Raw genomic sequence first — 13815 nt, 5'->3', positions numbered from 1 at the left:
ATTTTAAATATGGAAATCTTGAATAAAGATTTAACTACACAACTCTAGGTCAACCTTCAAAAATATTAATCCACTGCAGACACAGAGAAGTAGTCTGTACAAAAGGAAAGATTCAAACAAGAAGCTTTTTATTACGAAGCTGCTGACTTACGCCAGGCTCTTCTTATGCTAGACCAAAAGGAGACCTATAACTTTATCTGCTGGTGGAACTACTAAAGCCATCAAATGACCAAGCTTTTTCTGCCTCTTCTTTTCTCACCATCCACCTTTGAAAGAGAGGACCCTCCCTCTCCTTGGAATTTTTTCCAAGAAACTAAAGATCATATTTCCCAAAAGTCTGTTTAATGCACGAATATTAGCTAAAGATAATGGATGTAGATGGCCAGAATTACTGGAGGTGCTGAAAGAAGGACTACTTTCAATGGGTTGGCAAGAACTTATGTTGACAAAAATTGCAAGAAGCAGGATTCAACTATTTTTTTTTCCCTATTTTGAAGTAGTACCCAGGAATGTAGGACACTGAGTAGAGGGACATATTCAGGATGTTTATAAGTGAACAGATACTATATTAAAATGAAAAACAATTACAAAAATAGAAATAATATAAATAAATCTTTTTTTTTTTTTTTTTTTGCTTGTTTACTTGATTTCTTTTCTTTATCATTTGACTATAGTGTTTTTTCATGGTGTTTAAAAACAAAATCCTGTTACTGGAAGGGATAACATCTGCCATTATCTTTGGAAAATGCCCAGAACTTCAGACATTGTCACATTTCAAAGAAACACCTTGACCAGTTTGTATTTTTCTATCAGATTACAAATACCACCTGTTCTATTGTTAGAAAACTTTTGTGTGGTGTTATTTAACTGGAGAGCATATTCATCATGACCAGACTATATAAATGGATGTTAGAATCATAAGGTTCCCAGAACCCCAGTTGAATGTTTGTTCGCTGGAGTCCAGAATTATGTTGCTGCAAATATGCTATGAATGATATGAGCCCAATGTGAGGCTTCAGGAATTAACAGTGTACCACCTATCCTGTCCACTTTAAAACTAGGAGAAGTGGGCACATGTACTAGATATATCATTCATCATTTCTCCTTCTTCACATTCAGCTCCTCTGTCATTTACTACTCTTGTCTTGCCCATAGCAGGTATCTCTAGCTTCAACCTTTTTGTCCCTGTTCCCTTCTTTTCAATGAACAGGGCAAAGTTCCTCTGCCATAAGATTAACATGCCATATGTTACCATCTGCTCCAAACAGAGTGCCCACAGGAAGTGGTAAAAGTAAGTATTCTCACTCTGTGAAGAATCAGACCTTGATATAAGCTTAACAATTCCCACACTGAATAAATAAGCATCCCTTCTCAATAAGCAGAGGTGTAAAAATCGTTCATCAAAAGTAGTAAGGATAGAAAATCTTATGCTAATGTATATATCAGTGGCGTTATTTTTGACCATGACGTTATTCATACATATTTGTGAAGCGAAAGCTGCGCACTAAACCATGCCAAAGGCATCAGCTGGCACAGAATACCTTCACTACATGATGTGACGCAGAGTGATTTATACACTGTTATATTAAACTGATAATATATTCGTGCATCCCCATACAAAAGAGACTGCAGTTATTTACCAGCTTTCATTATCGTGATGGAAACATGATTTCAGTAATCTGCATGCAAGTTCTAACTTGTTTGGGTTTTTTTAATACTGCAGAATGAGATCTCTACATATCTGTAGGAGGAAGATCTCTACATACTAGCACTGGCCCAGCATCTCCCCGAAAAGGGCTTTGGATAGTATAAAGTCTGCCAGAGAAGCACACTCAGTGTGTGGGAAGGACAATCTGCTTTCTATTGGTTGTAATAAAGCCAACAGCATCTGCTGCTGTTCAGCAACGTTGCCACCACTACTCAATCTCTTAATAACATTTTTCATTCCCAGATAATATTCTGAGCTTTCCATTCGGTGTTTGCTTCTTTGAACAGAGATGGCTCGGTGATATCCTAAAATTCATCACAGAACCTAATTCCAGAAAACTCATTATGTACTGTTGTCATTAGACAGGAGCTGGTGAAACCTGCTCTTAAAGCAGTATGAAATTCTAGTCACTTACAGCAAGATGAACCCACTCAATTCTGCCAGTACAAGGAATAATGAAATCAGGTAAGCTTTTCCATTGCAATTCCCTTTAATCATGCACTCTTTTGAACACTGGGTAAAAAGCTTAAGCTCTAACTCATACTCATAAAAAGAAAGCAATTTAGTACACAGTTCTGATCTTCTGGACATCTGATGAAGCATAATTATGTGAAGAATATTTGAGGAGACTTCCCTTGCTCACTCCTGAAACCAATGGCCAGATGCAGAGCAAGAATTGTGCGCAATACTCCATGAAGTACTATTAAAATTTAAATATTAGCCAGAATTATGTTTTCTGGTATTCATGCCTCTGTGGTTCAGGTATTAAGGAAGAACACATTCTGACTCAGCTACAGTTTCAAATTATGATTTAGCTCTCTTATGCACTAGGAAAACCAGACACTTTCTCATTACCCGCTGATAGTAATATCGTCAAAATGATTATTCTATACAAATACAGTGATTGGTAGATAAAGAAAAATAAATACATGTCGACTAAATTAAATTAAGGTCACTTAGGAGACTCCAGAGTAAGCACTTCTAGCAATAAGTAGCTCTAGAGTACGCACAATACTATATTTCAAACTTTGTTTTCAGCAATTATCAACATGATGCTACTTCAGCCCCATAGAGAAGGTGAAGTTATTTTTAAGTAAAAGCCTATCTTGTTGACAACTGACTGACGAAAATCCAACATTGAACACCGTAATCTATTAGACCACATCAAAGTAGTTCAAAGTCATTCTTAGATGGAAAAAAATAATCTTTTACCTTCAGTATGTACAGCAGAAACATAGGTCCAGTTATAGCGCTTGACAATGTCCACCATAGCCCGTGCTTGCTGTGCATCAGATGGCACAACTCTCATAAAATACTTGAACAGAGTTTTGTCACTTAGGTCCATGCTTGTGGCAGAATAAGCAATCTGAGGTATATTGAAAAGCTGCAACAAGTTCTGGACCTGGATAGCAACTGAGCTAGAGCCAGGTCCAATGACACCAACAATGGGTTTCTTGGAGCGGAAAGATGATGACGATCCATCCACACATCGAACCATCCCTTCCTCTTCTTCTGATGAAATAAGAGAGTCCCTTATGAACTCAATGCTCTGCTCCAGAGCCACAGCAGAATGCCAGCAGGAGTCTCTTATTTCACATCCTAGCGTTATATTTGGCAGCAGTGTGGGGTCCAAATTAATTCTGTCAAGGGTATGTAGCATTGCCTCCACTCTCTGAATGCCATACTGCTCTCTTACTGCACCACATTTCCTCTCATGAACCTTGTCAACGGTTGGTTGGTGATGGACAGAGAATAGAGCTCCAATGATAATATCACCAGGCATGTGTGCAACCACCCTTCTTTCATTGGCCTGTGCTGAAACCAAAAGCCTGAAGTTCCCACAGACATCTTCCTTCAACAACAGGATTGCAAGGAACAGCAAAAGGACCATTTTAGGAATGGTTTAGGCTGGTAGAGACAACATGATGGAACAAAATCGGAGAGCTGGTGAAAAGCAGTTATCAAATCTTTTGGATAAAAGGAGCACTATGCTGATGGTTAACCAGGAGTTTGCATGTATTCTCTAATGAATTGCCATCATCTCCAGGTGGACAGCTATGCAGAGTTGTACATGTGATCATAATCTTCATAACCTTCAAAAATAAATAGAGAACTTTAAAATTAGTTATAATGTCAGCTTTATAATCTGTTCTAAAATTGCACCTATTCCTACTGCTGTCAATCATTGAATCATAGAATAATAGAATGGTTAGTGTTGGAAAGGACCTTAAGATCATCTAGTTCCAATCCCATGCGCAGGGACACTTGATACTAGACCAGGTTGCTCAAGGCTCTGTCCAACCTGGCCTTGAACACTGCCAGGGGTGGAGCATTTACCACTTCTTTGGGCAACCTATGCCAGTGCCTCACCATCCTCACAGTGAAGAACTTCTTCCTTATATCTAACCTGAACTTCCCCTGTCTAAGTTTAAACCCATTACCCTTTGATGCTTATAATACATTGTCTCCTATATACACTTACTTCCATCATTATCAAACTGGAAAATATGTTTCAGAATCTTAGGCTTGTCCTTCTGCTGGTATAAATCAGTGTCTTTCTTTCTGACACTCTTGTTTAAAAATTCTTTTGGGAAATACTTTCCAAAGCACAACAGACAAGTATTTAATTCCATAGAAGAAAAATATTGCCATTCCTAATGTGTGTCGTTAAAAACAAATCCTTTTACTTTCAGACACTTTCTATATCACAAATGCATATGTCACACTAATGCACACTAATGGCAGCACTATGTCATCAGCTATAGCACCAGGAAGCTGCTGTTGACAGACCTGTTTTTGAAATATTCTAAGGAATGCAGAATCTGATTCTTCAAATCTGTAAATCTGTTTTTTCTTTGTAAAACATAACATGGAACAAATTAACTTTTAAAATATGTTAGGATTAAGGAATCTGATTTTGGTATTAATATTTGTATTTGTTTCAAGCAGCAAATTTTTTAGCAGAGTAACAACAATTCTAAAACACCAGAGCAGAGAAATTCTTTTCAGCTTTTTATATCCTTAAATCAAAAATCACCAATAAGCATTTTGACAAATCCTGGTGTTGTAGACAACTATACAGACCTCACTGGAAGAAAGAAATCAGCATGAGACTATACAAATGCGTTAGTACCTAAAATATTTGATCTGCTATGTTTGCTGATAGTCTGCAATGCAATCTGCACTCAACTTTGGTGTTGATGAAGGATTAGAAAAAGAAAAGAAAAAAGAAAAATATTAAAGAATTTCATCTCTTGGGCTGTGGTTAGTGGAACTTGAAAATGTTCTGTACCTAGCAGCGGATTTGCAGCAGGAGGCTTCTGGTTTTAAACATAGGGCTTAAACATTCCTGATTCCTGATTCCTGAGCACATTAAAGTATCATCTATTGATCTACACCTGCCAGTGCATCCATTGATAGTACAGAAAGTTAAGCACACTCTTAAATCTAGGAAGATGCTGAGCTACTTAGTGAACCATGCACCCAGTTCCATTATTGACGAAACAACTGCAAATTTGTGGGACAGAGCCTGATCTCAGTTTTATTCACATAAATCTTTAGATATAAATAAAACAAAACAAAAAAAAAAGGGGGAAGAAACCTTCATACATTTCAGACCCATCGATCGTTCCTAATCCATTAACAATGACTCTAAGAATACTTAGGTTTGTAAAGTGAAAGAAACCCTTGTCATAGAAAATCTACCTCTGTTTCTTATGGTCTGAAAATCTAGCAGTATTTTAATCTTGAATTTACCCCTCATAGCTAGGTCATTCCATATGGTGCCACAGAGAAAATCTTCCTGACTCTAAAGATGAGACAAGAAAACCTAAAACCAGTTTTCTGCTTGATGTAAGCCTTGTTTAATTATTATTTCATCTAGACACCTATAGGTTATAAAGCTTTACACAGAGGAAATAACGCCATACTTCTGTGAGCATTCCCAAATGAAATCTAAATCCTTAAAAAAAGAATGTAATAAAAATGGCTTTGTAATACTAATTTCAATATTAATAAATTCACGTAATATTCATTTTTACTAATAAAAAGTGTTAACAATGAAATAAGTTTCAGATAACTGTAGAGAACTTCAAGAAGGTTTTCTTAGTCTGTGAAGAGTTGGCTTATCAATACTGCAAGCCTTTGCCACTAAGGAATAACAGTAGTTCAATTAAGGTTAATTAGTCTCTAATTACAGAATATCACTACTGTTTATGTCTTCCAATTGTTTGTTCCATGACTCTGAAGATGGTAGCATATAATTTGTAAGCAATATGAAGGATGATGGACAGGGGATATCTTTGTACTATATCACAGCTATTAAATTCCTATACCTCCAATTAATTTAATATATTACCACTTCAAAAAAAATCGTTAATTACTTACTAACTTGCTAACATTTGAACAGAAATAGTACTCTGTTATTTAAAACCATGGATGCTTATTCTTCTGAGCTTCTCAAATTAAGGTTACATGTACAGAGCACAAGTATATCTAGACAAATGCCAGCTCTGCCTCAGACTGTAACTGGATGTACAATTAGATGCCTTTTTATAACCTAGCTGCCTATGCAGCTGCATATGTACAAAGAGAGAATTCAGAGGATTGGGGTGAGCTTGTGACACACAGAGACAAAAAAAAATCCAATCCCCATCCACCATTTGAATTATACAACACACATCAATCAGGTTTCCGGTCAAGCTTATTAATACCTGTTCTTGGTCTTATGTTTCAGAATTAAACAATTTCCTTAGAGGATATACAACAAAAAGAGGGCAGCAAGACCATTTTTGTACTTCACTCTAAAGAACAGCTGTTTGCTCTTCTCAGTCTACAGTTGAATCTATCAGTATAAAATTACAGAGTAAAGAATGAAGTAAAGCTGAAGGTCTCCTTTATATTTCTGGCTCCATAGTAATTACAGGTCTCATGGCTAGGCGGTTCCTATGGCCCAAAAGCAAATTCTGAAAGCATTTAAATCCTTCCATTCCATAGCATCCAAGGGAAAAGAAGAGGCCAGATGCAGACTGCAGTTGCTCCACAATTAATGAACTTTCTTCATATAATCCACTGTACTAAAGTGAAAGTCAATTTACTTGGGACTTACAAAGCTCCTACTAATTACACTATGAAAACTGCCTATGTTTTACACAGTTAGGCTTAGGACTCATATCCAAAGCATCTGAAGTCAATGCTTTCTGTGGGATTTCATGATGCAGTGAAACAACCTATATATTGAATTTGTATTGACATGACTAAGTGAGCCTGCTAAATTTCAATGGATTTGTATTTGTAGAACAGATATCTGGTTCTATGGGCTTCCTCTTGCTCTCATAAACCTAAAAACCACAGAATGATTGAGGTAGGAAGGCATCTCAGGAAGTTGTCTGATCCATGCACCCTGCTTGAAGCAAGTTCAGCTAACGCAGTTCTCAGCTTCATGTCCAGTCAGGTTTTTAATAGCTCTAAAGATGGAAACTCAACCTTTCTGCGCACCTTGCTTGACCACAATCACAGTAAAAAGGGTTCTTTTTTAATGCTTACACAGGATTTCCTGTATTTCAATTTGTGCTTATTGCCTGTCATCCTTCCACTGGACACAGATGGCTATGCCATGCAAAGATGCCATGAGACTAATCAAGTAACACATCCCATTTTAGGCCAAAATGACTGAGCAGAGAGATGATAGACTAAGCACACTAATTACATTTCCTGGAGAACATCTTCCTGAAGAGAAAATGGCCAAGGGAACTGTTGTAAAATTCACAATTTTACTGTTCTTCTTCCCCAAGAGAATCACATGCAAGTCACTTTACATTTTGATTACTATTCTTTCCTACTATAGGAAGCTTATTATTACAAGCAGAACGAGTACTAAAATAAAATTAAGCAAAATTTCATAAGCATAAATGTAACTCCTGCTTAAATTGTTAAGGATAACCCTAAAGGGAGTTTGACACACTGCAGCCTTCAGACTGCGAAGAGAGGTAGCAGCAGCATGGAACACAGTGAACTCTTGAATGTATGCATAAAGTAATGGGAATTGTTTCACAATTAATAATTTGTCTGCATTTACTTGTTTTCATTGATGGACAAGCAAATCAACATGAACAGCACTTAGGGTCAAATTTACTTTTCACACTGTTCAATTTTTTCAGCATCAAGGGAGTTATTCCCAGCTTACTGCAAGATAGGCAAAATGGAAAAAGGCACTTAATTACTGGTATATCAAGGTTCCTAGCTTATTTCAGCTACGGATCTAACTATAAATGAATCCTGAAGTCATATGCTTTAACAACAGATGACAGACACTTTTGTCTCAGTCTGCTGGTGCACCAGCTTCACACTCGGAGCAACTGCAGAATAAGACAGAAAGATATTTTTGCCTATGTGTCCTTTGCTCAGTCTTGCCCTAGACAAAAATGTAAGGGCTACCCAGATGGCTGAAGACACAGTTCTGATGAAGCACTCGACATGTTCCTATAACCTCTGCTCTCCCTGGCAGCAAAAACTTTATGCCAAGTGTCTGTCAGGACAAATTCTCAGCTGGGCCTTTAAGGCAGAGTTCCAGCTACTTCATGTTGAGGTTTAACCGAGTAGAAAATGAGCATCTGCAATATTCCATGAAACATCACACAAACCTTTAAATTATTTACTTTAATCCCAAATGCAAGTCCACCTACTTACAGTCTGTACAGACCAAAAGAAACAAAACGAGTTCTAATATCTAACAGCATTAATTAAATCTTAATTAAAAAAATCAGACTATGAACAGCAGTCCACAAAGTGCTGATTTTCCACTTCGTATATGGCCGAGAGTTTATGCATGGGGCACGTCTGACTTTTCTTAAGGGCTTCTACTACCGCAGGTGTAACAGCGTTTAAACCCGAGGAATGAAACCCTTTCCCGCTGTGACTTACATCATTATAGCAGCGCCCACTAGTGACCCCAAAGTGAAGGACCTTCTTGTCCTTGCAATCCGAATTCTCTTGGCTGTGTGGCTTCTGGCAGGTAAAACACAAACTTAGCAACGGGAAGTCTTTGATTTAGCCTGGTTTTTATTAGGAAAAAAAAGCAAAATAGAGAAAGAGCGGCACTTTCTTTCAAGTTTCTTCTTTGCTACATAAAATTTTGTGCTTTTACGGCTTGTGTGTTCATAGAATCTAGATCTTCAGGCAGATTTAAATTATAAAAATAAAATGTCAAATTACTGAATCACAGAACAGTGCTGTGATGGAATGAGGAATCATGGCCCAATCTATGAAAGCACTTAGGAATATGCTCATTATTAAGCACATGAAGAATGCTATTGATCAAACACCTGTGAAGACATCTAAAGTTTAAGGTCTGTTTGAAGGATTTTTGGTATCAGAGCAATCACAAAAATTTATGCTCCTAAAATGAATTGATTTGTAGTGAAAAATTTTACTTACACGCTATGTTTGTATAGCTTCTGACCATGTACCTGCCAATTCAGTGCTTTCCAGGCATTCATTTACAGTACATACCACAACTAATTCAATGTCATAAGATATGAGAGAATACGATGATCCATAGGCTATGGAATGAATCAGTATATCCCAAGGAGCTAACCTAGGTTTCATCATCAGAGAAGACAAAACCTTAGCAAGCAGCAACTGGATTACTGGTTCAGAATCAGTCCTGCCACTTATCTCACAGTGAAGATCATTAGACAGCAAAAGATGGAACTGCCTTAGAAAAACGGTTACATAAGGAGAGAGACCTGTCAGCTCATCTCAATGGGGACTGAAGTGAGGAAAAAGTGTACCTTCAGGATGCTAAGCCTTTGCTCAGTTCAGCTGTTGGCATTGCAAACTCTAAGCATTGGGTTCAGTCTATTCTGGCAATCCTCTTCCCAATGCCATGGAGAGGTTCTCTGCAGGAGGTCCCATTCCTTGAAGGTAGTTCACTTTGGTCACAAAAAACTTGATGCACTCAAATGGTCCTTAGTCGAAAATCATGAAATATGAGCACACTGTTCTGGTTTGAGATTTCTACTGATGTTTAAATTTTCCATTCACCAAAACACACACACACACACACAAAAAGAATTAAAAAAATCAAACAACCATTAGTTATTGCATTATCGGCTCTGTGAATTCCAGCGGGCGTTAGATCGAGCCCTTTGATACAGGAAACAGCCTTATACAATAGGAAAGACTATGGAGCAGCTTTCTGTAATTCCACTTAGAAATGGGAGAAACTTAATCAGTGCAGAAGAATTTTAACCATTTGGCCAGAACAGCCACTGAAAATAGCAGACTAATGTGCTGAACTCATGCCTTCATAGATAATAAACACAGAATGTTATAATTAGATGCAAGATCTTTAGCAATCCTGGGAAGTTTTTCCCCATATTATGCCCACACACACTTTCTGGTTGATGGAACAATTTTGGTTTTAATATGCAGGTGCGTAACAGCAAAACTTGCACTGATCTCTGCAATTCCGCTAAATATATATACTAGTTACTGCTGCTGTTACCAAAAACCTGTTATACCCTATGATGAGGGAACTAATAGCCCTTGTGTAATCTCAGCTGTAATCATAGACATTTTATTAATTAACAAAACTATTATCTGAACAAAATGTATGATCTGGAGGAGATGATCAAGAAAAAGCAATAGCAATTCCAAAAAACACCCATTTTCTAGCAAGTCACAACAAGAGTGGTGTTACAAGGACATTCCGGTACTACTGCTATACCAAAAATACCACAAACATGTTGGCAAATAAAACAACAAAGAACCTGTGTAGAGACCCCCAAAATACTCTCTGATCATTTGAAGTAATTATTAACCCTGGAATACCTGATCATGTAGCATAAATATTAGTATGCAGTTAAAGAATTTGAGAATTCGCAAAGTGTTAGCATGGGATAGAAATGTTTAGGAATAGAGTAATAAAAAATAATCATAGAGAATGAAAAGTCTGGCAGTTAACTCCTCTGTATATCTTTCTTTTTCAGGATTGTTTAGAGTGGTGTGTTTTCAAGACAATCCTCCACCACTCTGCTTTCAAGATGATCCCACCACTCTCTCCTCAAGAATAGAAGAAAGAAACATCCAGCCTCCCCCTACACCCAGTCACCCTCATTGCCCCCATAAAACCCTTCTGGAGCAGTAGATGGAATGGAAGTGGGGGTGCTGGGGTGGTGGAGCCCCGGGGTGGGGGACAGCGCTGACTATGGGCATCGGGCTGTGGGCAGTGGGCAGCAGGCAGCGGCAGAGTGGGCAGGGGGCAGCTGGCAGCCGGCAGCAGGCAGGGGGAAGGGAACAGTAGGCAGTGGGCAGCAGTGGGTAGCAGTGGGGAGGGCAGGGGCCAGCGCACAGGGGGAAGGGGGCAGCGGGAAGCAGTGGGGCGCGCAGGGGGCAGCAGTGGGATGGACCGGGGACAGCAGTGGGGCGGGCATGGGGCAGCGGGCAGCGGGCAGCCGGCAGCAGTGGGGCGGCGAGCAGAGAGCGGGCGCTGTCCCTGGTGCTGAGCATCTCCGGCCGCCAGCGATCGCCTCCCCGGCCAGCTTACGAAAGGGAAAATAGAAACCGAACCTTAAAACGAACCAGTGGTGAAAATTGCCGTGGTGGTCACATTTGCCATGCAGGACCACGTTCTTTACAAGTAAATTCAATACCTGAAGCTGGTTCTTACAGGAAACTACCGGACAAGGTTAACTCCCTGCATAGCTACCTGCGCTGCTACAACTCGGTGGCTTTGCATACAGACGTGTATCTATGCACACACACAGGTTCTTAGGTCTCTGTCTCCCTGCTTGGCTAGTGGTATCGCTGTCCTTCTCAGCTCTTAATGAATCATTTCTGCACGCGGAGACATTGGCTCCAATTATTAAACAAGGAACAGACGGGACTCGCCGAGCAGAGCCAAAGTGATTTGTCCCAAGGTCACACAGAAAAGTCTGTGGCTGAGCTAAGCCTGGCTGTGTCTGGAAAAAATACATTCCCGCTTCCATTATCTCTTCCTGGCAAGACAGATCCTCAATAGTGAGCATAAGGACTATATCACACACAACACCAAGCCCAGGTGTTGCAGTACCCTGGTCTCTCCCAGTCCCGCAGATATGCTGCTCCTGGGGATGGATCAGTGCCTGCTGCCCTCCAGTGCTCCGACCAGTTGGCTTGCTGGTCCCCCAAGAGCTGTGCTTGTCCTCCGGCAAGTAGGGCACAGGACAAAAGCAGGAGGGAGGGAGGGAGGGGAAAGAGTTACTCCTGCATCCACAGGGTCTCTGCCTGCAACCCAGGGCACAAAAATCCCCTCTCCCACCCCGCAGCATTACCTTGTCGGTGGCAGCAATTGCTTCTTCCTACAGTGGCGGCAAAGCAGTTCTTTCAGTGGCAATAATCAAGACGGGTAGGCACCTCCTATTTTCAGCCACAGCAGAGATAGCATTCCTCACACAGACCTTCTGGAGCTGAATAATCCTCAAATGCCTCTGCAAAGATCACCAGCAGGTGAGCCCCGCTCTGCTAGCATTGTCACTCCTCCAGCTATGGGCACATCCTGTTTTCTTCTGATCACAGGCAAATGCTGAGGACCGAATACCCTACCCCCGCGAATGCGTGCACATACACACGCCACGCAACACGCTGCTCTCTCAGCATCACCCAAGTCTCATTTGCAAGAGGCGTGAATGGTCCCTGGATTTAAGAGGGGGGTGGGGGTGTGGGGGAAGTGGATGGGAGGGGGAGAAGGCTTTAGGAGGAGGAATAAACAAACAAACGATGAAACAACAGATGGGTCTTTGCTCTCTGCAACCACAGTCTTTGGTCTTCCTAAATACTTGCTGCAGCTTGACCCACCTGCTTAAACACCTCTGTCCCTGCTCTATGCACGGCAGCAACCTCCCTGCATCTATAAGGGGCTTAACCCTGAATTCTGCCCTGCAACAAAATCTCTCCGGATGATCTGAAGGTTGCAAAGTCCCTGACACCTCCCTCCTGCACTACCGTCCAGCAAGTAAGAAAGCAGTATCATCCGAATAAAAAGATTAAGAAAAGGAGGTGGGGGGGAGCGATAGCTGCTTCGGGAGGGTCTGTTTAAAACCGAGTCTCGGGGCAGAGTTTACCCCTGCGGTCCCAGCAGCCGTTTGCGAACGGCCGGAGTTTGCCTCTCCCCCGAGCGCTCCGCTGCCGCGGGCCGGGGCTGCGGGCTCGGGGGCACTTTGCACAGGGAGAGCACTGGTCTTCAGAGCAACTTTTTAGTGCCACCAAGTGGCATAGATCCCTCCAAGAAACTAAGCAGCCTGAAAGCCCTGGGCACTGCCTGCTCCTCCCTGGCAAGCGGAGAGAGGGGGATGCGAGAGCAGCGACCACCCTCCCCACACGCACACACCCAGCGCTATCAAGCCAAAGGAGGGACTGGTTGCCACTAGAAGGACAGGCTGCCGTCTCCAGCCCTACGCCCCTTCCCTTGGCTGCAGGGTGGCAGCACCGGGCGAGAGGAGGAGGGATGCCTGTGCCAAGGGCAGCCCGGCGGGACGTGTCCTTTGCCCCATCCCCGCCTCTCCGCAGAATCCACCCCCTTCCTGCCGAGCTCCCTCCCGTCCTCTCCCTGTCCCCTGCGGCTCCCTGCCATCCCCCTGGCTCCACAGACAGCATCCCTGGACCGTTTCTGCAGGCGCACTGGTGTGCCTACCTTCTGCCCACCAGCTCGGTGCCCTTCGGCCCTTCTGCCTCCTCACCCTCCCATTAACCCCACAGCACCTCTCTCCCTGCTAACTACCTGCTCCCCACATACCTACCTTTCCTTCCCGAAGACAGCCGAGGCTTTACCTTCTCCTCCGGCATCCCTGCATCCTCCCAAAGCTCCCCCCCTCCCTCTCTCCTTCTCCCCCTCACGGCTCAGCCCTACACACCCAGGCTCCTGCTCTCAGCCACACTCAGCCCTGGGCAGGGACCCCCGGCACAGGCCCCGGTAACCACGGCTTTGAAAGGGAGATAAGGGAATTTCGGGGGGTGGGCACGCGTGTGCGGGTGAGAAGTGTCCTAGGTAGCCTGAGCCCCGACAAACTCAACACGTCCCCACACTCCTACTGCAGCAGCAACAACAACAAGCAACCAGGAACCATCGC

General features: G+C 42.0%; 1 protein-coding gene across 4 annotated transcripts in view; it reads right to left on the bottom strand.

The window, feature by feature from the left end:
- The window catches only part of GRM5 (glutamate metabotropic receptor 5), a 253121-nt gene extending 239576 nt beyond the window's left edge, over positions 1-13545 (bottom strand). For 2 of the 4 annotated variants that reach the window (XM_030476432.1, XM_030476431.1), the window contains exons 1-2: positions 12022-12387; positions 2921-3801 (exon numbers count right to left, since the gene is read on the bottom strand). In XM_030476432.1, the coding sequence (XP_030332292.1) occupies positions 2921-3599 (679 nt within the window). In that variant the 5' untranslated portion in view covers positions 3600-3801; positions 12022-12387. Of the gene's footprint in view, positions 1-2920; positions 3802-12021; positions 12388-13485 lie in introns of those variants that run through there. The other 2 variants (XM_030476429.2, XM_030476428.1) reach the window with 2 other exon arrangements.
- Between the last annotated feature and the right edge of the window lie 270 nt (positions 13546-13815).

This window comes from Strigops habroptila, chromosome 2 (genome assembly GCF_004027225.2).
Source record: "Strigops habroptila isolate Jane chromosome 2, bStrHab1.2.pri, whole genome shotgun sequence".
Taxonomy (NCBI): domain Eukaryota; kingdom Metazoa; phylum Chordata; class Aves; order Psittaciformes; family Psittacidae; genus Strigops; species Strigops habroptila.
The sequence above is the reverse complement of the archived record's forward strand: the minus strand, read 5'-3'. Positions and strand labels throughout refer to the sequence as shown.